This window comes from Trachurus japonicus, chromosome 2 (assembly GCF_045865225.1).
Source record: "Trachurus japonicus isolate A0001 chromosome 2, Traja_1.0".
Classification (NCBI taxonomy): domain Eukaryota; kingdom Metazoa; phylum Chordata; class Actinopteri; order Carangiformes; family Carangidae; genus Trachurus; species Trachurus japonicus.
Window position 1 is genome coordinate 15843941 of NC_140908.1, and position 26671 is coordinate 15870611.

General features: G+C 40.9%; 1 protein-coding gene across 2 annotated transcripts in view; it reads left to right on the top strand.

Moving 5' to 3' along the window:
- dmd (dystrophin) overlaps positions 1–26671 on the top strand; it is a 413300-nt gene that overhangs the window by 100018 nt on the left and 286611 nt on the right. For both annotated transcript variants that reach the window (XM_085802729.1, XM_085802740.1), the window contains exon 2: positions 19554–19615. In XM_085802729.1, the coding sequence (XP_085658855.1) occupies positions 19554–19615 (62 nt within the window). The remainder of the gene's footprint in view (positions 1–19553; positions 19616–26671) is intronic.

Below are 26671 nucleotides of genomic sequence, written 5' to 3' on the forward strand. Positions count from 1 at the left end.
AACGTGTGTTAAAGTGCCCTCTAGGAGCCAAAACGCGTGCTAAAGTGCCCTCTAGGAGCCAAAACGTGTGCTAAAGTGCTCTCTTGTGAGCCAAAACACGTGCTAAAGTGCCCTCTAGGAGCCAAAACGTGTGTTAAAGTGCCCTCTAGGAGCCAAAACACGCGCTAAAGTGCCCTCTAGGAGCCAAAACACGTGCTAAAGTGCTCTCTTGTGAGCCAAAACACGTGCTAAAGTGCCCTCTAGGAGCCAAAACACGTGCTAAAGTGCCCTCTAGGAGCAAAAACGTGTGTTAAAGTGCCCTCTAGGAGCAAAAACGTGTGCTAAAGTGCCCTCTTGGAAGCCAAAACGCGTGCTAAAGTGCCCTCTTCAGTGGGGAGGATGCGCTAGCTATATGTGCCTTTTTTTTTTTCCTTTTCGCCCCTGCACTTCGAACTGTCTGTGCACGCCACTGGTGTCAGGCCATTTTGAATGAGAAACAGTAGCCTAAGCAGCAGTCAGAAACAGTGTAGCCAACAGCTGGAAGGCTGACCAGTGGCATAACCTAATCATTCAGTCACTCAGTCGTGGGCATTTACAGATGTAGAGCTGGCCTTGTTGTTGGGACCCAATGCTAAATGCACAAATGGAAAAAATAAGTCCATTATCTTCCTCATTGAGGACGAACAGAGATACAGGGGCAAACGGAGAGAGCAGGGGTGTATCTATGGGTGGGCTGGGGTGGGAATTGCCCACCCAGAGGAATCGCAAAATGCGCTGCTTTCCTATTGGCCATTTATAGGGTGTAGGTGTGCTCGTCCTTTAGATTATTGCAAAACCACAACACTTCTTCACACATGCAGTAGCCTGCAGACACGGTTTAGTGAGCTAGCTAGCCGTAGCTAGCTGCCCTGAGCAATCCAATTAAAACTGTTCATACCTTTTTGATTCTTGTTCATTCTTTTCTCTAGTTCTTATTGGTTGTGTTTGTAGTCTTGTATAGTTTTACAAGGAAGTTTGCACGCAAGTTGTGTATTTCTTTGCAGTTACCAGCTCATTTGGTGGTAATTTAGAGATTAGCTTGCTAGCTAACCAGCTGGTCACTGGAGTTAGCACAATTTTGGAAAAAGTTTTCCTCTCTAGTTCATTCCCAACCAAAGAAAAAATTACATTGAGTTCATGTGTCTCAAAATATATTGAGTTTTATGCCCACCACATAATTCTAACCAAAGTTATGTACCTTGAATTTAGAAGTAAAATAGAAGTGGGTTAAAACATAATTTATTTGGTGTTTTTCCATAACTTTAAGTCAAATGAAAGACTTAAATCCAATAAAGCAAAGTGTAAACAAAGCCAGTAATGTGGTGACAGGATACATGGGCGGCTTTATTTAGTCCGTTCTTTGTGACCACATTTAGCAGGGAAGAGACGGGAGTGCTTTTTCTTCAGCACCGCCCCCCCTCCCTCCACAAATCCCCTTAGATCCCCTCAAGCCAATTAGGGACTAGAGAAGTGAAAATCAGGAAGCAAATTGGCCTTTTGGCTAATCTCTCTGGGGAATGGCTAGTAGCAAGAGAAGGGAAAGATACCAGAGAGAGGAAAAAGGGCAAAAGTTTGGAGATGAAATGACAAGAAGAAAAAGAGAACAAGATGAGGAGAAAGAGAAAACTATGTGCACATTTGCTTTTGTACCAGGGAAATATTAGCAAGGATCTGTGTGTGTGCTCAAACCCGTGTTCATCCCATATGTTGGGTGATGTTCCACCGGCAGCTGTAACCTCACATCATCTGTTCTCAGCTCAGATCCCTCCCACCCCCACCCACCCCGAGCAAACACACGAGCTGGGGCATACACAGATGCTTCGAGTGGAATGGAAAAATCAATCACCTCGGGAAAACACCAGATTATTAGAGTTATACACACTGTGTGTACACAAACACACTCTAAAAGTCGGTATAACCGTTGTGGTAGAGTTTGTTTCATCATATCCAGCACATTTAAAGTGAATGGTGGCAGATTAAGAAAAACAATCTCCCAATTTTTCTGCAGCACCTCCAAACTACTTTAAAGTGATGCACCGACATTTTTTTTTTCATGTCTTGCCTCACTCCCGAGTCCATGACCAGCAGATAGACACCATCCTTTCTACTGTGCGTGCAGTAACAAGGGAGATAGAGCCGTGTCGCCCGTAATTAGCTTAGCTCAAACACTGGAAGTGTATGGGTAGTGTTAGCCTGCCTCCTACCTGAGCTGAAATCAGCAGTCAGAAGCTGGTTTCATTTTAGCTCTAAACTCTGTAAATATATCACTTTATCAACATTTCAAACATGTTTAGGTGAGAAAGTAGCCGTTTAGATCAGCAGTGTGTCGCTAATTTGTCTAAATACCAGCTGTTTACTATTTTGTTCGGACGAATTTGGCGCTACTCAAGCTAGCCGTCATATTTTACCTCTAGCCGCACTTCCGGTTACTTTCACAAAATAAAACACCCGTTGCCCTTTACATACAGAAAACCATGACGATAGAATTTGTGCTTTTACTTTGAAATAGGAAGCTAAGCTACCCTCGATGTAGCTAGCTTGAACCAAAATAAAGCGTCTTTGCTTGAACCCTCCGTTTTGACCGATCTGGTCCCGTTAGCGGCATTTGACCGCTCAAGATGCCTTACCGGAGAGTTTTGTAGCTCTGAGACCAAGATCGGTCCGTTTAGAGTTGCTGAAGAGTTTCTCTGATGACTTTAGGTGGAGGCAGGCTAACACTACCCATACACTTCCAGTGTTTGAGCTAAGCTAATTAGCGACTTTAGGTGGAGGCAGGCTAACACTACCCATACACTTCCAGTGTTTGAGCTAAGATAATTACGGCGATACGGCTCTATCTCCCTTGTTACTGCACGTACAGTCGAAAGGATGGTGTCTATCTGCTGGTCATGGACTCGGGAGTGAGGCAAGACACACAAAAAAAAATGTTGGCGAATCCCTTTAACCTTATATGCTAGGGTATCTATAGTGTATCTATAAATGATAACAATACAACTCAGTACCTCAGTGATTTTTGGCTGAATACCAAATCAAAATGCAGCATTTTGTATATTTCAGTTACACAAATTATTGAATGAATCATGCAGTAGTTTGTTTATCAGAGACGATCTGTGATTCCCCTGCAGACAGCCCCCTCTGTTCTTGTTGAATTTCCATCCTTGTCTGTGTTTAACATACGTTATATGGGAAAGAATGTTATTATTTGGACAGTTAGCCTACACATTTTACATTTCCCTGCTCTGAGTTTCAGCACATTAAATTCAAAGTAAAATAATGGATACCGCATTAAAGCGTCAAGTCTCAGCTGTAATTCAGTGCAGACGGAACTGCGTGGGAGTTATAGCCCTTTTAACACACACAGCCCAATGTAGTGATGTTCAGAAGTGTTTCAACAGATACACAACAAGTCAGACAAAATGGAAAACTCCTTTGCAGTCAGTGCCTGTAGTCTTTGACCTACAGACATCCGGAAACGCTTGACGTGTCTCCAAGGCCTTTATGCAGCTGAGTCAGACTGAGATCAGCTGATAGACTCGGCCTCTTCACCTCAAATCTCTTTGTTTACCTCGGCTCTGTGTTAAAGATCATCATCAGTCCACAGAAAAATGCACAATGTGTATTGTAGATTATAATGTACTGTATTTAGAAGCTGTGACTTAAAGGGATACGCCAACATTTTTTTTTTCGTGTCTTGCCTCACTCCCGAGTCCATGACCAGCAGATAGACACCATCCTTTCTACTGTGCGTGCAGTAACAAGGGAGATAGAGCCGTATCGCCGCTAATTAGCTTAGCTCAAACACTGGAAGTGTATGGGTAGTGTTAGCCTGCCTCCACCTAAAGTCATCAGAGAAACTCTTCAGCAACTCTAAACGGACCGATCTTGGTCTCAGAGCTGACAAAAAAGGATGAGATTCACTAAACACGTATAATTTATCAAAATGTACACAAAAGCCTCTTGCAGGTACTGTATAGTCTGAACAGGAAGTTGGCCATTTGGCATTGTGCAATTTTGCTGCCAATTTTGGATCCTCATACTTGAACAAAATCCTCCTAGGGTATTTATCTGATCGGTTTCCTATTTACTCAACCTCACTTTAAGACCTTTGTGATTTAAAGTTATCTAAAGCTTGAGTTTTCATTATAGCGGGTGGGCGGGTTGCGCCCTCAATTTTGATAATTTGCCAAAAAAAAAAATTCAAATCGCTCTCACTCCAACACACTTTGTCCCAACTGCTTCAAACATCAAACACTTCTACATACTCACTCACATGAGGTTTGGTCGCAGCACAGGAAGTAGTGACTGAGATAACCTTTTCGTTTCTATGACATTTCCCCAGTGTTCTCTGGCTCCACCTGTTGGCCGCAACTCAGAATGTATATATAAAAATGCTGCTGTCTGCTGCCTCGTGCTCCCTGAAGCCGACATTTGCTTGCATTAACTTTAACTGTCCAATTGCCACATGTATATGTTAATATATATGTGTGTAGGCTACACACTAAAAACAGTTGGGTTAAAAAATAACCCAATTTTAGCCCAACTGCTGGTTCAAATAAGGACAAACCCCTTTATTTGGGTTATTTTAACCCAACGGGTTGGGTTAATCTTTTTGACCCAACTCTTGGGTTGAATTTAAAATAAGAGTTGGGTTATGCTAACTACAACTATTGGGTTGTGTATCATTTCACTTGCTCGACCCAATAGCTGGGTTGAAATAAGTAACCCAATGTTGTAGTGCGCGGACAGCATTTTTGTGCAAATGAACCGGAAGAAAAAGTCACAGAATTACCCAACCCTTAACCCAACAAATGGGTTACTCACTGAAAAATAAGCCAATTACTTACACAACCCAGGAATTGGGTTAAATTCATAGCCCTATAACCCTGAAAATGGGTTACAGAGATAACCCAACATTTTTTAGTGTGTATATATGCAAATCTTACCATTAAGGCTTGAACAGCTATTCCTGGGTTTGGCCACGTATATAAATATAATATATACTGTATATATGCCAACCAGTCCTGCACCTGTACATAAAATGAAATGTAAAAATATGGAGTTTTATGGGGAGTTAGAGCTGCTGCTGCTGCTGCTGCTAGATTTTTTCCCCCTCTGCTATCTTTATGCAGACCTAAGCTGATTCTGGGTGTAGCTTCATATTTTAAAGACACATACTTGAGCCTGATATTGATCTTCCCATCGAGCTCGGTTCCAGAAAAAAAGCAGCATTTCTGACATTAGAGCTCCCAACCTTCCCCCAATTCTGCCTTTTCCTGGGTGTCTTGACATTTGCAATAGAAATGCTGTTTCTAAACGGGGATACTTGGGCTGTGCAACATTTATGTGTTTTAGGGGTCTATTTGCATCAATAGTTTATGTGTTTTTGACATAAAGCCCATCTCTCTGCTGCTTTTTGAAGCTTTCTGGTATTTCTGAATGTGCATTAAAGCTGTGTGCTCAGTCTGTGAATAAAACAAAAGTTGTTGAGGAAGAAGTAAACTCTCCATTAGGCTCGAGGTCATGGCTGTGCATCCTGTGTCATGTCTAAACAGGTCTGTGCAGGTTTGTGCGACTAAACAAGTATTTTGCTTTGCTGTAGTACAGACTACTGCTATCAGTTTTTGGATTTGGGCAATTTTCTGATATATTATCTCCTTTTTTTTCTCACTTTCGCTCCGATACGAGCCTGAAATCTGATCGCTGGTCGCAGTAATCCCCCATTCAACACAGATCTGAGCAATTTTCCAATTACAGGGATGAGAAAATACCGAGAGCCACTCTGGGATGATGAAAACCAGCAGAGAGGAGAGAAATGTGAGCGGGATTGAAACGGTGAATACAGTGAAAACAAAGATGGAGGGGTTTTCTGTCTAATAAAACACAGCAGGAGGAAAGATTACGTTTCTTTATAGAAGTGGTAATTACAAGAAAGGCTGTTTTTATGGAGACATAAACCGGTGTGAGAAAGTGATGGGTGATTGTGACGCTGTGGGACGGAAGGGACGAGTGTGGATTTGAGTTTGTGTCCTTATTTGCCCCACATCTTGTATGTTTTTTCATCCTGAGTCGTCTTTTACAACATAGGCGAACAAGACCGAGAGTTCCCAGTGTGTGTGTGTGTGTGTGTCTGTGTGCGCCTAATCTGCGTTCATAGTGAGGTTAATCCTTACCTGGCAGAGCCGTACACTGGGTTAATCTGGAGCAGGTGGTAGCTGCACACACACACACACACACACACTAACACAAAAGGTAAATAACAGGGCAGAAAAAGGATTTGCATTTCTCACATTTGAAGTTGTAATATTTCAATTTAACACGTGTGATAATGCATAAAATGTTGTTGTTTTTTGGGGGTTTTTTTGTAGTTGTAATGCTGAATTGTGTTGGTGTGTTTATCTCTGCGGATTAGGGTTGGAATTTTTGTTTTCGCTCTTTCTAGCCCATGCTCTGTGTGTGTGTGTGTGTGTGTGTGTGTATATAATGATATATGTCCTCAGTAGACTCATAGCATCCCACAATGCATCGCCTAGCAACATGTAACTCTACCACTGGCCACTGCTGACCTGATAGCTGCAGTGTGCGACCCGAAGCAGTCTACCTGGTGTAGTTTGTGTTGGGTTTTTTATCTCAGTTTTTACCTGGCGAAACGTGTTTTTATTGTTGCGTGTGGGAGATCTTTTATGTCTGAAACTCAGTAGGTACATGCACACTAAAAAATGTTGGGTTATCTCTGAGTTATTGGTGTTGAGGTAAATTTTTGGGTTGTTTTTCCAGAGTGTAACCCATTTTCAGGGTTATAGGGCTATGAATTTAACCCAATTCCTGGGTTGTGCAAGTAATTGGGTTATTTTTCAGTGAGTAACCCATTTGTTGGGTTAAGGCTTGGGTAATTCTGTGTGTCTCCGCCCGCCACCACTACACAGCTACCTGTGAATATATTGGGTCGAGCAAACGCTTTATACACGACCCAATAGTTGGGTTAAAAATAACCCATCGTTGTAGTTAGCATAACCCAACTCTTGGGTTGAATATTCAGCCCAAAAGTTGGGTCAAAAAAGAATAACCCAACCAGTTGGGTTAAAATAACCCAAAAAGGGGTTTGTCTTTATTTGAACCAGGAGTTGGGTTAAAATTTGGTTATTTTTTAACCCAACTGTTTTTAGTGTGTGGACTGTGGGCTCGTTGGCACAGTTCTATGTGTAACGGAGGTATAGCCACAGTCACCAGGTACCAGTAAGGAGAAGTGACGACGTGTGACGGTTAGCGGGACTGAAGTTCAACTCACTCACCCATGAAAGACGTGCTAACCCATTTGCCAAGTGGTCATGGACCTCTTGGTGAAACGGTTAGCATCATTAGCATCAGACCCGGGTTCAAAACCCGCTCAGGGCAGGCCAGACAACATTGGTCACATATGCACTTTTTTTGTGATAACGCTCGTTGACATTTATCTTAGGGTTCCCACGGCGTCCTGGAAAACCTGGAAAATGGTTGACCAATTATCCAGTCATGGAAAACACATGGAAATTGAGAAAAAGGGTAAAATGTCCTGGAAAAGCTTGAGTTGTCCTGGGAAATTATTTATCACATGGTCACATCAGCTACCAGAGCTCTATTTGACTTTTTCAGACCCCACTAACGATTTCTTTTCCAAAGATGCGCCCCGCGAGAAAAGAGAGCTGTTTTAGGTGCTGTTTTTAGGTTTAAATAAAAAAACAACATGTTTTTGTGTTGTTCTATGATAAATTTGTCTCAATTTCTAAGTAGCCTACATAAGATATTATTTCATATGGCGGTCAATGGCGGTTGCCCCCCGGTTGAGACACCTCAGCCTGGACGACCACCGCCAGCTTCCTGCTTTCAGATGCACAGTCCATCAGGGACAAGGTGGATGAACTGGAAGCCTGGGCTAAATTTAAACCTGAAGTTCGGGAAGCTTGTCTGCCAGCATTCCCTGAGACATGGCTCAGTGGGGGAAAAAAAGTCTTTATATCCTAAAAATCATTAGATAATATGAAAATCTGCTTAAAAGAATTCCTTCCAACAGCTGAGCCTCTTCCTTGCTGCCACCACTCTGACTACAGCAGCTTCGGTGCATCTGTGCCTCTCCAGCTGCTAATTGACATTGAGGTTGACACCAGCTCGTCATCCCATCATCTTCCTCTCTCTCTCTCGCCGCCACTGCTCTTTCTTTTCCTCCCCCCCCCCCCCTCTCTCTCTCTCTCTCCGTCACTTCTGTTCGTCGTCTCTCAGTAACGACCCCGTCTGATTGGAGCTGGTCACAGATCAGATTCCTTCCGTGGCTAACGACCATGACCGTTGCCTTGGCACCCGGCGCCAAAACAGTAATAAACATGGCCGTTGCGCCGGGGCCATGTTTGCCTTTGGTGGGGGGGGGGGGGGGTCTTTACTTAGACACTCTCTGAACCCCATTAGGGAAGAGACAGGCCTGTTGATTGATCACACAGATACTATGAATGTATCCATCTGGTGGAAATACGTTAGAAATACATTTTATCTGTTGGAAATACATTAGAAATGGTTGGAAATACATTAGAAATACATTTTATCTGTCTGAAATACATTAGAAATACATTAGAAATACATTAGAAATACATTTTATCTGTTGGAAATACATTAGAAATACATTTTATCTGGTGGAAATACATTAGAAATACATTTTATCTATCAGAAATACATTAGAAATACATTTCATATGTTGGAAATACATTAGAAATACATTAAATCTGTTGGAAATACGTTAGAAATACATTTATCTGTTGGAAATATATTAGAAATGGTTGGAAATACATTAGAAATGCATTTTATCTCTTGGAAATACATTAGAAATGCATTTCATCTGTCTGAAATACATTAGAAATACATTTAATCTGTTGGAAATACATTAGAAATACTTTTTATCTGTTGGAAATACATTAGAAATACATTTTATCTGTCTGAAATACATTAGAAATACATTTTATCTGTCTGAAATACATTAGAAATACATTTTATCTGGGGCGGTGCGTGGCGCAGTGGGTGGAGCGGCCGCCCCATGTGGAGGCTACAGTCCTCGCTGCAGGCGTCCCCGGTTCGAATCCCGCGTCGGGCAGACCTTTCCTGCGTGTCATTCCCCCTCTCTCTGCCTCCCCATTTCCTGTCTATCTCTACTGTCATCACTATCAAGTAAAGGCAAAAAGCCTAAAAATATACTTTAAAAAAAAAAAAGAAATACATTTTATCTGTTGGAAATACATTAGAAATGGTTGGAAATACATTAGAAATACATTTTATCTGTTGGAAATACATTAGAAATACATTTTATCTGTTGGAAATACATTAGAAATACATTAGAAATGCATTTTATCTGTCGGAAATACGTTAGAAATGCATTTCATCTATCAGAAATACATTAGAAATACATTTTGGGTTGATAAGTGCAGGTTCTGCCTAATCCCCAGGCAGACGTGACATAAAAATCACATTTCACCTCAGTTAATCATCATTTCATTTGAATGTGATGCTAACAGCCGAACCGTAACCATCACCTACAGCATAAATAATATAATATAATATAATATACACAGCAACTGTTTAGGAGATTTAATAACTGTGTGCTTGAGTGTGAAATACCACGACACCAGAGATTTATTGCAGTTAGATTATAAATCAGATGTGCGAGCTGCGTCAGGGCAGAAGAGGATTACATGAGCTGTGGGAGGAATCGCTGCTAATATGGAGAGATTTAGTCTCATTTTCAGCGTAACACAACTTTAACTTCTGCTTAATGATTAGACCAGATGAAAGAGTTAGAAAATAAAAGTGCAAAATGAAATGCTGTTTTTATTAGAAAGGCATTTAGAGTTGTTGTTGGTGAAAGAAGTGTTCATAAGTTCACACCCTCTTGCAGAAATTGTTGGTTTTGTTTTTTGTTTTTTTAAGGTAAAATTTGACTAATCAGGTGTTTTTTTTTCGTTTTACTTGTTTTTTATTTTTAAATCTCTGTAAAGTAGAAAAGCGAGTTCATTTAGAGGAGTTGTTGCTGCTTTGTTGACATAAATGCTCATAAGTTTAAACCCCCCTTTGGAAATTCCTCCTCCTGGGTCAAGGAAGGAAGGAAGGGTGAAGGGAAAGAAGGAAGGTAAAAAGGAAGGAAAGATAGAAGGAGGGAGGGAACAGATTGGGTTGATTGGGTCAGAAAAGGAAGGAAGAAGTAAGGACGAAGGGAAGGAAGGAAGAAAGGGAGGGAAAAAGGAAAGAAAGATGGAGGGAGGGAGGGAGGGAACAGATTAGGTCAATTGGATCAAAAGAGGAAGAAAGGAAGGAAGGAAGGGAATAAGGATTGTGGAAAGAAGGAAGGATGGAGGAAGGGAACATACTGGGTCAATTTGACCCATAAGGAACTGTGAAGCCATTTACTCACTAAATTTCTAAATAATAATAACTAAAACCATTTAGTTTGCTTATCCTTGTGGTATATTTCGATGTTGATGCTGATGAGAAGATGACCACTCTGACACGTCTTCTCTGTAGATGGTAAAAAATGGTTTATTACTAAAAAGATACAGTGTCAAAAAGCCGAATCTTCGAGAAGTCTCCTGAGCCAAATATGAGACCTCTGGGTCTTGGCCAAAAGTCCAGACCTTATATATGTTTCTAAAACTCCACCTCTCTAAACAGAAGGATGTTGGTGACCAAGATGGTCATAAACTAAAACAAAACCTAACATGTCCAAATTACCCTCTGGTATTGACATCCTGACCAGGCAATTATCCTTTAGGCTAACTTAAACATGGGCGAAGCAAACCAAATACAGGTGTCCAGAAAAAGTGACCTAATGTAAACATATAGTGTTCAGTCTAAACAAAACCTTGTTTCATATTATACCAGTCATTTACCTTCAGGCAGGTAAAGGACACACCTGGAGATGAAAGACAATTCTAAAGGTAAAAGTAAAGAATTTGAAGTGGATTATATACTAAACACAAAAGTAACTCTCAGGGTAAATTACTTACAAATTAGGAGGTAGAAAATACACTACATCCTGAATGAAAGATGCCGAACACTCCACTTTATCTAAAGGCTCAACAGGTGAGCAGACAATAACTAGGACATAGCTTCATTACACACCACGCTGTCTGAAGGTAATGTGTGTGTATGTGAAGGTAATGTGTGTGTAGATGCTGTAGTTAGAATAAAACCTACAGCAGTTTCCTGTGCAGCTGAGCGATAAGAGCTTTGCTTTCTCCTCCTTGTTCCTGTCTGAGATTAGATCAGAAATATTAGGAAATGAATCCATACGCGCCGTGCCGGGGCGAACTCTTATCTTTACCTCACTGATTCAGGGGTACTACATCTTTAAACTTGTTTTAAAAGCAGCTCTCCGCATGAGCGACCGCTAAATGCCGCAAAATGAAAATGGAACTTAATGACTCACATTGGAAATGTATTTATGAATGTTTCTGTTCACTTCCTAGGGAGAGTGCTCTTCTTGTCCTTTTCTGCTTTGAAAGAAAAAAGCCATTAAGAAAAACAAAAAAAAACCCATCCTCCTGAGCTGCTGAAGTGTAAAACTTGAATCTTTTTGGTGTATTTAGAGTTTTTCTCTTCAGCAGCAGAGGGCAGCTCCCAGTGTGTGGGAATGGTCGCTAATGTTTCATAACACAGCAGGAATTTTTGTGCCTTAAATTAAAGAATGTCACTGGCCTTTTTGGAGCTCATTTGAGTAGCGTAAACTAATTGTCGCTTTAAGAAATCAGTTTGAGGTGATGTGATGTTAGCGTTGTGACTGGTGGAAGTAGAAGATGTGAACACTTTGGTTGTAAAGGGATGGACATGGACAGCAGCAATACCCCTCAACAGTGTCACCCACTTGTTTTAAAGTTCAGTGCATTTTGGCAAATTGTCCCATCACCATAATCCCTATAGTCATAGCAGTAGGTTTCTTACCTTTAATTGTCGGTGCAAGCTATTTTTAGAGCAGTGGAGCAGAGCCGTGAGCTGCTCAGAGCTACGCTACGGAGGCTCATTATGGGATTTCTTGATTTCCCTCATCTAACTCTAAAAACAGCTTGCACCGACAAATAATGGTAATGAACCTACTCCAAAAACTATAGGGATTATGGCAATGGGCCAATTTGCCAAAATGTTGAACTATCCCTTTAATTGAGTTTAGGGTTGCAAAGGGGCGGAAAATTTCCAGTAAATCTCCGTTAAATTTCCAGAAACTTTCCATGGGAAGTTAAGCTGGGGAATTTTGGAAATATTCCAAATTGGAAAATTTCCGTGGGAATTATGGGAATTTATGGGAATTAACTGGGCGGAAAATTTCCAGTAAATTTCCGGTAAATTTCCAGAAACTTTCCAAAGCCCTTTGAGACAAACTGTTTGGAAAAACGAGCCATACAAATAAAATTAATTTTGGAATTTTGGGAATATTCCAAATTGGAAACTTTCCATGAGAATTATGGGAATTATTGGGAATTTATGGGAAATAACTGGAAATTGGGGGTAATTTTTTGTATATATTTTTGGGAAATAACTGGAAATTGGGGCTAATTTATTTTTTAATATATATATTTTGGGGAAATAACTGGAAATTGGGGGTTATTTTTTACATATATATATTTTTGGGAAATAACTGGAAATTGGGGGTAATTTCTTTTGAATGTATATATTTTGGGGAAATAACTGGAAATTGGGGGTAATTTTTTTAAATATATAGCCTATATATTGGGGAAATAACTGGAAATTGGGGGTAATTTTTTTTTATATATTTTTATTTTTTTTTCGGGGGGGGGGGGGGGGGGGGGGGGCACAGTGCAGCACAGTGCATGTTGGGGGCGTGGCCTCAGTAGCCCTGCAGTAAGCAGTGTGCTGTGTGCATGTGATTGAGGAATAACAGAGATATTCAAGTGTACTTGCATTAAATCTGGTTGTTTTAGCAAAAGATTATGCTACAATATATTATCCCCAACTATATTTAAGTTCCCTGTTAAGGGCCAACCTTCAATTTTGTAAATTTTGGATTTAGTCCCGTTAATTCCCATATATTCCTGTTAATTCCCATGGAAAGTTTCCAACTTTGAAAATTCGAAATTTGAAAATAACCCTATTTTGAAGTTATTCTTCTATCAGTGTGACCCGTTCTTTTCTGACCTCCAGCATCGACAAAGCCTTTTGTCGACTTGTAGCGAGTATTTCAGATGATGAACAGTCTGGCTTCAGTTCTTCTGCTGTTGAACCAACATGGCCGCTGTCACAACATCCATTATTAACTACAGCAAAACTTGTTTTAAAGTTCAGCGCGTTGTGTGGTCAGAATGCTCTTCTGCATACCTTAGTTAACAGTTATTCTTCTATCAACAAAGCCTTTTGTCGACTTCTAGCAAGTCTGGCTTCAGGTCTTCTGCTGTTGAACCAGTCCCATTGATATTTCCAACATGGCCGCTGTCACAAGATCCGTTATTAACTACAGCAAAACTTGTTTTCATGCCACTGAAGTAACATTTTACAGGTTGGAATGAATGTGTGTTGTGATAAAAGTATACAGAGCATAGTTTGTGGATGTCTGTTAGCTTAATACTAGCGTGGTTTCATGTTTATTTAACTCCTCCCACAAGCTGACGTGATTGGTTCTTTGGATTTGTGAAGTTGCCGCCTGAGTCTCTTCCTATGAGACTCATCGATTCAGTGCGATTTAAAATGGAACTAGTGGAAATAACAGTCATGATGTCTTGTTTATAGAAATAAAGCTTAGTTTGGAAGCAGGGCCGTTGTATAGGGGAGAAAGGTGATGATTACTCTAGGGGCCCAGCGCCCAGTGGGGCCCCACAAAAACCCCCAGTAGTCTAATCTTTGTATGACTGAATTATTCTGCGTAAGACCCTGACTAATACTCATAGTAATGCTGCATTAGCATCAAAACAAAGTAGGCTAAATAAAAAATGATAATACATAGTAATCTACGAAAAAAAAGTGGAAAAGTCAGGGGCCCATAGTATTCTTTCAGGGGCCCCAGAATTCCTAGCAACGGCCCTGTTAGGAAGTGAAGTCAATTATTTCTGAAGTGATGACAGGCTGGGCTGTGATATATGTATTAGATTTATTCACAAACACTGTAAGACTGTATATTTAAACTGGTGTCTAGACCTGCTTCTGTTTGAGACGGATCTATCTTCTTTTTTTCTTTCTTTCTTTCTTATTTTCTCCAATCATTTCCTGTGCCATTGTGCTCCTCGTCCTCCACTTTTCTCCTCCGCTCGTTCTGGATTTAATATCCTTCCTTCCTTCCCTCGCTCCCTCTCCTCGCCACCTCGCCGCTTCATTTCCTCTCTTTCTGTTCTTTCTGTCACCTCTTCTCAAACCCAGATTAAGCTCCTTGAGTTAATCACATGCGTGTGGCTGTGTGCATGTGTGCGTTGTGCGTCTGTGTGCCTGTGCATAATGCTCTGCGTGTGTGGTGTTGAGCTGCAGGTTTCCTGAAAGCACAACAACCATTTAAATGGACTATTGATCGTGACTCTCCCTCTCCTTCAGTCTCTGATTGTTTCCTTCCTCTCACGCACACACACACACCCTCTCTTTGTGATGTGTACATATGCAAATTTCTACACATCCCCACAAACACACATTTATTTATTTATAGAGACACACACGTTTTTCGGCAGCGCAGACTGGTAAACTGTGAAATTCCTTAGGGAGCGAGTAGCTGCAAGGTGCCAGGGAGGACACCTGCGCACCAAGCACATATGAATAACCAGGTTATTAATGTTCAGTGTGAATATGATGGAATCAAAACTGAGCATAACAGCCCCTGCCCTCACACACTAAAAACAGTTGGGTTAAAAAATAACCCAATTTTAACCCAACTGCTGGTTCAAATAAGGACAAACCCCTTTTTTGTGGTATTTTAACCCAACGGGTTGGGTTCATCTTTTTGACCCAACTTTTGGGCTTAATATTCAACCCAAGAGTTGGGTTATGCTAACTACTACTATTGGGTCGAGCAAGTGCTTTATACATGACCCAATAGTTGGGTTAAAAATAACCCAATGTTGTAGTGCGTGGACAGCATTTTTCAAATGAACCGGCCGGTTACAGTAAGTCACAGAATTACCCAACCCTTAACCCAACAAATGGGTTACTCACTGAAAAATAACCCAATTACTTACACAACCCAGGAATTGGGTTAAATTCATAGCCCTATAACACTGAAAATGGGTTACACTCTGGAAAAATAACCCAAAAATTTAACTCAACACCAATAACTCAGAAATTGGGTTACAGAGATAACCCAAGATTTTTTAGTGTGCAGATACCACCCATGGGTGCACAAGGCTGGTTAAGGTCATAGCTGGTTAGCTTCAGGCACCAAAACCTCTTGCTTTGGTTTCTATAACTATATATATAATGTTATTATGTTGGAATATTTTTTTAAATAAAAAAAAAATACTCAATGTGTATTCGTTTTTTTTGCGCTTCTCATTTTCCTTTTTTCTTTTGTTGCTATCACTTTTGAATGCTAGGCTACATCCATCATCACAGCCTTCCTCCGCTATGTTGTCACCAGTGGCGTGCACAGACTTTTTGAAGGGCAGGGGCGAAAAGGAAAAAAAAGGGCACACATAGCGCGTCCTCGCCACTGAAAAGGACACTTTAGCACGTGTTTTGGCTCCTAGAGGGCACTTTAACACACGTTTTGGCCCCTCGAAGGCACTTTAGCACATGTTTTGGCTCCTAGAGGGCACTTTAGCACGCGTTTTGGCTCCAAGAGGGCACTTTAACACACGTTTTGGCTCCAAGAGGGCACTTTAGCACACGTTTTGGCTCCTAGAGGGCACTTTAGCACACGTTTTGGCTCCTAGAGGGCACTTTAGCATGCGTTTTGGCTCCTATAGGGCACTTTAGCACACGTTTTGACTTCTAGAGGGCACTTTAGCACGTGTTTTGGCTCCTAGAGGGCACTTTAGCACACGTTTTGGCTCCTAGAGGGCACTTTAGCACGTGTTTTGGCTCCTAGAGGGCACTTTAGCACACGTTTTGGCTCCTAGAGGGCACTTTAGCACACGTTTTGGCTCCTAGAGGGCACTTTAGCACACGTTTTGGCTCCTAGAGGGCACTTTAGCACACGTTTTGGCTCCTAGAGGGCACTTTAGCACACGTTTTGGCTCCTAGAGGGCACTTTAGCACGCGTTTTGGCTCCTAGAGGGCACTTTAGCACGCGTTTTGGCTCCTAGAGGACACTTTAGCACACGTTTTGGCTCCTAGAGGGCACTTTAGCACACGTTTTGGCTCCTAGAGGGCACTTTAGCACGCGTTTTGGCACCTAGAGGGCACTTTAGCACATGTTTTGGTTCTTAGAGGGCACTTTAACACGCGTTTTGGCTCCTAGAGGGCACTTTAACACGCGTTTTGGCTCCTAGAGGACACTTCAGCACATGTTTTGGCACCTAGAGGGCACTTTAGCACACGTTTTGGCCTGGTTTTGCCTTGTTAATGTAATGATAATGAAGTTTTTTAATTGAATGGTAAATTTAACAAACAAGCAGTTAGCAATAGTAAGATTACAGATAGCTCCTTTAACGCAGACTGATGAAGGCTATTGAGAATATGATACAGTAAATAGCCCTCTATTTTACTTTTCTGAATGTTTGTCAGACAGGGTTAACAGAACCTAAAAAATATCAATATAAGTATTTTTCAAGCATATGGGGTGAATTCCATGGCAAAAGCGTCTTCCTCAAGTTGTTGTTTCTTGTTATGTTTATTGTTTTGAGCTCATATCTGATGTCTGTAGGCTACTATAAGGAAGAAAATCAACCTGAAACATAAATGGGGACTGAAAGAAGATTTTAAAATTGGTAGGATGTGCTGTTTTTAGTAGTAGAGAGGTCAAACAGATGCTGCTGATACTTCTCCTTAAACACAGCGTTAGAGCACAGGTGAATTTCTTTCTCAGGGTAAGGCAATGAACACATAGTAGCTACTGTACTTGTGCATGCGGAGGTTCACTCACAGGCATTAATGCAGAAAGGAGAAAATCAAGATAGAGCATCATGGGAAAACAATGGGACACACACAGTACAGAGATATGGATGGATTACCTGCTTTAGATGAGATTGTTTGCTACATGATTCTATTTCATTCATGCTCCACTGCTCCGACTGCCATTATCTCTCTCTTTCTGTGTGTGTGTGTGTGTGTTTGGCTATAGCTATACCTGTAATTGTGTATGTGTACCGGGATGTGTGTGTGTGTGTCCAGCAGCAACTGACTACAGTGCATTGCTCAACGCGGGACCTTTTTAATTAAAGGAGAAGTTTCATTATCAGCTCCATTAGTCAGTGCCTGGCCAGTGTCAACACTCTCACACACAGGCAGAGCAGTGTTAGCTTGGCTGCTATAATATTTAACCTGATGTTCTGAGAGTGTAATTTATTATCCGCTGTAATGGGAAGTGACCCCATTTCCAGTCAAATGAGCGAGGCAGGGGGAAAGGTGTTATTATAAGTCAATGTGTCATCATTTCTATTATAATGCATGTCACAGGCCACGTTACATTCTTCTGCTACTGATAAAATAAAATAAAAAGCATGTACGTATATTATGGTCATTCAGAATAATGGTGGACATCTTGGAAATGATGATGATGAGTGATAATTAAAATACTTAAATTAGATATAAACTGACTTTTCATTCAGCAGCACCATCATGTTTACATTCTGACTTGGTACATCCAAAAATAATGATATTCCTTACAGGGATAGTTCAACATTTTGGCAAATTGGCCCATTGCCATAATCCCTATAGTCATAGCAGTAGGTTCGTTACCTTTAATTGTCGGTGCAAGCTGTTTTTAGAACGGTGGAGCAGAGTCGTGAGCTGCTCAGAGCTACGCTACGGAGACTCATTATGGGATTTCTTGGATTTTCCTCATCAAATACACAATCCAACAACTCCACAACGCTCTGGTGGACAAGTTGTGAGCTGCACATTCACCACGCTATGAGATAATAACACAACGTTACCACACAGAGTTGTTTTAGAGGGAAATTCATGTAAAACCGCTGATGCACGTTGCCTTCAGGGACAGTTTTTCATCAACAGTCTCTGTACTGTATTTCCCTCTAAAACAACTCTGTGTGGTAACGTTGTGTTATTATCTCATAGCGTGGTGAATGTGCAGCTCACAACTTGTCCACCAGAGCGTTGTGGAGTTGTTGGATTGTGTATTTGATGAGTTTGATGAGGGAAACCAAGAAATCCCACAATGAGCCTCCGTAGCGTAGCTCTGAGCAGCTCGCCGCTCTGCTCCGCCGTTCTAAAAACAGCTTGCACTGACAATTAAAGGTAACAAACCTACTGCTATGACTATAGGGATTATGGCAATAGGCCAATTTGCCAAAATGTTGAACTATCCCTTTAATTACAATTTAACATTTCTGGAATTTCATGTTGTATATGATTTGTTGTCATCGAACCGACCAGAATCAAACAAGCAAGTGGCCCAACTGTCGGGTTTACTGCTCCCTCGGTTACGGCTAACTAGCTAATGTTGGCTAAGGAGCCTGCTAACAAAGTGGTAAACATTGGTAGCTAACTGTTAGCCACTAAATATTGTTAGCGTTTAGAAGAAAAAACTGCTAATGTAACACGCAGAGGGTGACTATTTACTATTTGTATGTAATTGTATTGTTATAATTGCAATAAATCAGTGTAAATTGATTTACCAGAAGTTACCACAACATCCATTTTTATGTTAGCCCCCCAGCTACTGTGCTTCCGTGTTTTTACTGTGCCATTAAAACCTTGTAACTGTTACTGTAGGCAACAAAGTATTTTCTATTTTCTATTCTATTCTATTCCAAAGTAACATCACCTGCTCTCACATTACACAATGATATAGGAAAGAAATAAAACAAACACAATCTGGCTAAGTCATGCATATTTATGGGAGAAAAAAAAAGCTTTTTCTTTTGGACTCTTTTGGATTTCTAACGGTATTTAGATTTGTTGGCAGCTGCAACTATAATGTTTTTTTGTTTTTTTTCCAAAATCAGAGTTTCATGAGCACAACAAGTGCAAATTGTGCTGTCTCACTGCAGTTTACTGGGTGACGGCGGCAGCTGAGTGCCAGCTGATATGATGAGGATGCAATTAGCCGTGAGCAAGATTAGTGAGGCCTCTTCATGCTGAGCACCACTTGCCTTCTTGTGTGCGTGTGTGTGTGTGTGCGTGCGTGTGTGTGTGTGTGTGTGTGTGTGTGTGTGTGTGTGTGTGTGTGTGTGTGTGTGTGTGTGTGTGTGTGTGTGTGTGTGTGTGTGTGTGTGTGTGTGTGTGTGTGTGTGTGTGTGTGTGAGAGAGAGACTGTATTCAGATATACCCAGTTCAGCATCTTCAGTTTGTCTGGTATGTAGTGGAACTTGTCAAAGTGTGTGTACTTTCCACTTTCTTTTTGAACTGCTCTCACACACACACACACACACACGCTGTCGGTACTTTCTCCTAACTATTTCTGTTTTTCCTTGTGGCAGATGAAAGAGAAGACGTCCAGAAGAAGACTTTCACAAAATGGGTAAACTCACAGTTGGGTAAGGTAAGACGGCTTCCTGCTTCCTTTTCAGTTATCGACCCTGTGCTTCTGTTCTCCCCATCTAACACTGTGTGTGCTGTAGAGCTGAAGCCAGTGAATAGAAGTCATTCAGACTGAATGAAAACACAATACAATTTAAAACTAGAAAAAGAAGCATTTCCAGCAGGAAATGCGTGTGAATGCTGAAAGAAGCATTTCTAGCAGGAAATGCGTGTGAATGCCGAAAGCAGCGGAACGCTATTGCTGAATGAGCTGAAGAAATTGTTGAAACAATGTTGAGTTAGCTGAAGAAACTGCATAGGCAATGTTGAAAAAGGCTAAAGCTAAAACATAAAACTTGAAGGCTAAGAGATGAATGTCTTTCTATGGGTGGAAGATAGAGGCAAGAAAGAAAGAAGGAAGTAAAAAGACAGAGAAAAGGGATAGAAGAAAGAAAGAAAGATAAAGAGAGAGAAAAGAGGCAGAGAGAGGGTATGATAGATAGAAAGACGTCGATAGAAAGAGATAGAGAGGGGTAGACAGAAAGCAAAGAAGGAAAGAAAGAAAAAAGTAAAAAGACAGAGAAAGGGGGAAGAAAGAAAGAGGGGTAGGAAGAAAGAAGACAGAGAAAGGGGGTAGAAGAAAGAAAGAAGAAAAAAGAGACAGAGAGAGAGGGGGTGACAGATAGAAAGAGGTAGATAGACAGAGATAGATTGGGGCAGAAAAAAGAAAGAAAGAAAAAGTAAAAAGAAAGAGGAAGGGGGTAGGAGAAAGAAAGAAGAAAAAGAGAGAAAAAAGAGACAGAGGGGGTGACAGATAGAAAGAGGTAGGTAGATAGAGATAGAGTGGGGCAGAAAAAAGAAAGAAAGAAAAAGTAAAAAGACAGAGAAAGGGGGTAGAAGAAAGAAAGAAGAAAAAGAGAGAAAAAAAGAAGAGAGAGAGAGAGGGGGTGACAGATAGAAAGAGGTAGATAGATAGAGTGGGGCAGAAAAAAGAAAGAAAAAGTAAAAAGACAGAAAGGGGGTAGAAGAAAGAAAGAAGAAAAGGAGAGAAAAAAGAGACAGAGAGAGAGGGGGTGACAGATAGAAAGAGGTAGATAGATAGAGTGGGGCAGAAAAAAGAAAGAAAAAAAGAAAAAGTAAAAAGACAGAAAGGGGGTAGAAGAAAGAAAGAAGAAAAAAGAGACAGAGAGAGAGGGGGTGACAGATAGAAAGAGGTAGATAGATAGAGATAGAGTGGGGCAGAAAAAAGAAAGAAAAAGTAAAAAGACAGAGAAAGGGGGTAGAAGAAAGAAAGAAGAAAAAGAGAGAAAAAAGAGTGACGAATAGAAAGAAAGAAAGAAAGAAAGAAGAGCTTAGAGCATAGTTTTACTCAGTCCTGCGCTGTCCATGGTGCTGAAACAGAGTGGAGCAGCGCTTCACGGTTTGGTTTCTTAGCTGCTGCTTACAGCTTAACCCTATTACAGGGTTGTAGAGGAGAAGCTGCTGCTTACAGGGTTGTAGAGAAGAGGTAGAGTTGTAGAGAAGAGGTAGAGTTGTAGAGGAGAAAAAGAAGAAAGCCTCTGTAGCTGTAGAGTCAGAGCTCAGGTGAACGTTGCTCCAGCCACTATACATCCTTTAACTTCTCCACCTGAGCTGCTGCAACAGCCAACAGCTGCTCTCAGTGTTCAGGGACTCCTTACTGTACAGACGAAGCTCCTTGTAGATGAGTCACTACGCTGCTCGAGGCTCTAAGGGTTTGCTGATATCCCACACTAATGTAAATCCAGGCTGATATTTCATAAGCTTGGAGCTCGGAGCTCTGGGACCCTCAGGTGATCCACCTTGAGACACCTCCTGTTGGAGTCTTGAGCTGGGATATTTATTTCTGAGAAGTTATTCCTGCATTATCTCCTGATGTTAGAGCTTATATGTTGATCATGCACACTAAAAACAGTTGGGTTAAAAAATAACCCCATTTTAACCCAACTGCTGGTTCAAATAAAGACGAACCCCTTTTTGGGGTTATTTTAACCCAACAGGTTGGGTTATTCTTTTTTTTTAACCCAAAAAATGCTAACTACAACGATGGGTTATTTTTTAACCCAACTATTAGGTTGTGTATAAAGCGCTTGCTCGACCCAATATATTCACAGGTAGCTGTGGTGGCGGGCGGAGACACACAGAATTACCCAACCCTTAACCCAACAAATGGGTTACTCACTGAAAAATAACCCAATTACTTGAACAACCCAGGAATTGAGTTAAATTCATAGCCCTATAAATTGGGTTACAGAGATAATCCAACATTTTTTAGTGTGTGGTGATCTCATGAAACCGTTTTTTGTCAAATGCAGCCAGTGCATTGTAAAAACAATTCTCTGCTTGAAAAATATGTTTGATTTTTAATACAACACCCCCACCCCTTTCCCCCAAATTACCTTGTGAGTAACCAGTCTGAAGTTTGAAGTCTGTAGCCTCTGAATCAGCAGCCGAGTAACTCGGTGCAGCCCCTCAGTTGTTTTATCCAGAACGAATCAATTGAACTCCTGGGGCTTACTTTCCACATCATAAGACAAATACCTGCTATTAAAAACCAAACCCTTTGTGGTTTTCACTATAAAACCATATATACTTTGTGAGAATTCAAAGAACTATTAGCTCCCATGAAAATGTGCCTGTAGTCCACTGCAAGTAAGTTTCTTACTTCCCTTCCATCCTTGACTCAGTCAAAAATGTGCTGCCTTTGTTCGATTATTCATTTTTTTGGTATATCTGATATTTTGAATGAGGTTATTTATTTTTGAAGGCAACTGAACCCTGAAGTCCTGATGTCTTTCTTACTTTTTATGTGACTTTTAAGTGGTTTAATCATTACAACCAAGCATTTAGAGTCTGATTAGTTCAACTTTGTCAACTTTTTTAAGTGGGGTCAACCACAACTCCTCCCAAAGATTCAAGATTTTAAAAACGTTATTCTCCATCACATAGTGACAGAATGTTTTGAGTCCTAACTGAAGGCAATTCTGAGAGAATGTTTGTGAATACAGCCCCGGTCTGGGGACAAGTGAGAAGAACTGCTCCTGTCTTTCTCTTCGTCTTCTTCCTCTTCCTGTCCTCTGGCTGTTATCACAGATTTCACCGACTGACTCGCTGAGTGATCTCATTTCCAGCACAGCTCGAATACACAAACTGTTCTGAGAAGAGACTGCAGGGAAGCAGAGGAGCACTTCCTGTACACTGAGCTTTACCTCTATCACAGTAAATGAAGTACTTTCATTATGTGTGGTGGCCTGGGAAAACCCTTCACATGGTGGGATTTTAACATTTTGGTTTTTTGATATGTCCATAAATTTTAAGTTTTCAGCCATTCATAACTGTTTGAATAACTGAGAGTTATGGGCATTTTAATCTATTATGACCAAAAACCTGAAAAGTGAGAAAAATGGCTTTGCTGTTTTAACCCTCTAAAGACGAGTGTTTTACAAAACATTAAACAACTTCTGAACCGTTTATGATAGAGATGAGCTGTAACCTGTATCTGAATCGTGTGGTTTTCTGCTTTCCGAGGGTCCTTGAATGGAGCCTCTATGAAATTGTAAACTGTTTTCTTGTCTGTAACAACATCTATTGCACGTCTGTCCGTCCTGGGTGAGGGATCCCTCCTCTGTTGCTCACCCTGAGGTTTCTCCGATTTTTCCCTGTTAAAAGGGTTTTCCATGGAGTTTTTCCTCAGTCGATGTGAGGGTCTAAGGACAGAGGATGTTGTTACGATGCCATGTAAAGCCCTTTGAGACAAACTGTTTGTAAAAACGGGCTATACAAATAAAATTGCCTTGCCTATGACAAGAAGGCACCGTAAAGGGTGCGTGTAATCACATGGTACGGGAACAGACGCTAAACCGAGCGTAGCATCAATGCTACTGGAGCGGCCTGGCCGAATAATTTCCTTCGAGGTGAATAAAGTTCTTTCTATCTATCTATCTATCTATCTATCTATCTATCTATCTATCTATCTATCTATCTATCTATCTATCTATCTATCTATCTATCTATCTATCTATCTATCTATCTATCTATCTATCTATCTATCTATCTATCTATCTATCTATCTAAACAGAACGTAGCTTCAATGCTAAACAGAATGTAGCATCAGTGCTAAACTGAACGTAGCATCTGCGCTTGCACATGTTTTACAAAACATCAACAACATATTATAACTTCCTGTGATAAAGACGAGCTGTAAAAAGCATCTGAATCACGGGATTCTCTGCTTTCCGAGGGTCCTTGAATGTTTCCTCTACGATAACAACGGACCTCCTCTCCTCTAGCGCTGCTGCTGCAGCTCAGCTGAAAATTAAAAACGCTTTATTTGCCACAAAAACATGAAAATAAGTACTTTCCGTTTTGTTTTCTTAAAATATTTATTCAGCATGATGTCGTAGGGAGTTCAAAGTACCAGAATCACACAAAATATCTAAATCGTTTTGGCTTTTTGCCAGAATAGAACGTCAGCTACTTCTGACAGGTTTTCCCAGGCCGCCACACATATGTGACCCGCTCTGGCGAAATGAGTCGGAAGTCGCAACGTTCTATTTTTAGATAATCAGCTGATAACGTGGAAAATCAATAAAAACTGTTTTGCTAATTTCAAAGAAATGACATTCAAAAACAACCTCCCAAAGTTTCATAGTCCAGATAATTGAGGAAAGGCAGGTAGGTAAATGATGATTAAAGTTGACTTACAACTTTTAACCCTCTAGAGAGGAGCACAACAATTGAGGTCTAAATAACTTCTGAACCTGATAGGGACGAGCTGTAAACTGCATCTGAATGTGGAGATTCTCCGCCTTTCCCCTTCCGAAGGGTTCCCCTTGAATGGGTGCATTTATTGACAACAAGGGTTGCCACGTGTAATCACGTAGTACGGGACCAGATGCTATGGTGAGCTGGAGCGGTAAGCAAGCCGATGCTCAACCAAGCGTTAGGCAATCGCTTGCTAAAAACGATACGTAGCATGCTACCGCTTGCAGATGTTTTACTAAACATGAAATATCTTCTGAAGCGTTTATGATAGAGACGAGCTGTAAACAGCATCTGAATAGTTACATTCTGCTTTCCGAGGGTCATTGAACGGTGCCTCTACAAGGTACGTGTAATCCTGGTGTAATCACATGGTACGGAACAGACGCCAGATTCACGGAAGGAGACGTTCTAAATTGTTTGAACGCAATTTTCTCAGGTTTTCAATGGAAAGCAGTGAGTGGAAGACCATAATTAAAATCGGCATATCTTAAAAACTATCCAATATATGACTTTGACTAGGGTATCATTTTAAAGCTTATTTTCTCCTCTTTCCACTGATACCAAAATCTCAATTTTGAAATGTGGGTCACTGTGACTCATTTTGCTGGATCAGGTCACATAGGCTATGTATCATTATTTCTAAAGGAGGTAGAGGAATGAAACAGATCCCAGAGAGCAGAGATAAGTATACACACTAAAAACAGTTGGGTTAAAAAATAACCCAATTTTAACCCAACTGCTGGTTCAAATAAGGTCAAACCCCTTTTTGGGGTTAATTTTAACCCAATGGGTTGGGTTAATCTTTTTGACCCAATTTTTGGTTTGAATATTCAAGCCCAAGAGGTTGGGTTATGCTAACTACAACGTTGTGGTTATTTTTAAACCTAACTATTGGGTCGTGTATATAATGCAAGACTTGATCTTGACCCCCCACTTTGTTGGGGTTAAATAATATACCCCAATGTTTTTAGTGCGCGGAACATAATAAGACATTTTTTGCAAATGAACCGGCCGGTTGGTTTAAGTTCACAGAAATTACCCAACCTTAAACCCAACAAATGGGTTACTCACTGTAAGTAAAAAACAACCCAATTACTTACAACCCGAACCCAGGGAAATTGGTGTTGGGGTTTTTTTTAAAAAAAAATTAAAAAACTAAAAAATTTCATGCCCTATAAACCCATGAAGAAAAAAATGGGTGGTTACACTCTGGAAAAAAAAAAAAAAAAAAAAAAAAAAAAAAAAAAAAAAACAAAAAAAAAATATAAAAAAAACAAATTTTATTTTTTAATTTAACTCAACACCAATAACTTAAAGAAATTGGGTTACAGAGATAACCCAACATTTTTTAGTGTGTATGCATCTCCAATAACAGCTCAGTCTTGTTTTGTTTTTTTTAATCATTTTTTTCCCACTTCCTATTTTTAGAAAAAATTGGACAGCAGGAAAGAAAAGTAAATGTATCTTCCAGTCACTTTCATGCACGGCTGTCTCCTCGGTCATCCCTCCGTTTCACCCGCAATTTTAGATGCCGATGCCTTTTCCTTTTACACACACACACACACACACACACACACACACACACACACACACACACACACACACACACACGTCTGTTCTCCCTGGAGAGTTGGTTCAGTGAAGCCGGGGAGAGAAACAGACGGATTTCTGCTTGTGAGAAAATATGGATTGTTTGTTTTTTTTTTGTTTTTTTTTTACCCAAAATGCATTTGGTCAGGTTTGTTTGTGTCGCTCTGAGCCAATCACGTGGCTTAAATGTAGCTAACTATTCCTCTGTGTGTGTGTGTGTGTGCGTGTGTGTATTTATTTGTGGTGTGTGTGTTTGGTGAGTGCCGACACATCACTTCTTTTCCTATTTTCAAAGTTGATTACAAGGGTGCTAGAGGTGTGCCGTTGCCATGGCGATGGCAAGACTTAGGTGAGTGTGTGTGTGTGTGTGTGTGTGTGTGTGGGGGTAGTGTGGGGGTAGCGGGGGAAACTGTATCGGATGATTCAGTAAGATGAGGTTAGCCATTGGGCGGGTAGGTCAGTTGAGCGTATAGGGAGAAGAGCGGAGCGGGGAGAAAGTCTGATCACAGAGGCAGGATGACCGGAGCGGAGAGAGGGCAGAGGTAGGAGAGGACGAGAGAGCAGAGAACAGAAGAGAAGTCTTGCAAGACGAGAACGCCGAAGAGAAGAGAAAAGAAGGTCAGCGAAGCGAAGGAGAAGGCGAATAGAAGAGAAGGAATCGCAGAGCAGAGCAACGACGAGCAGAGGAAGAGCAAGAGCCGAGGAA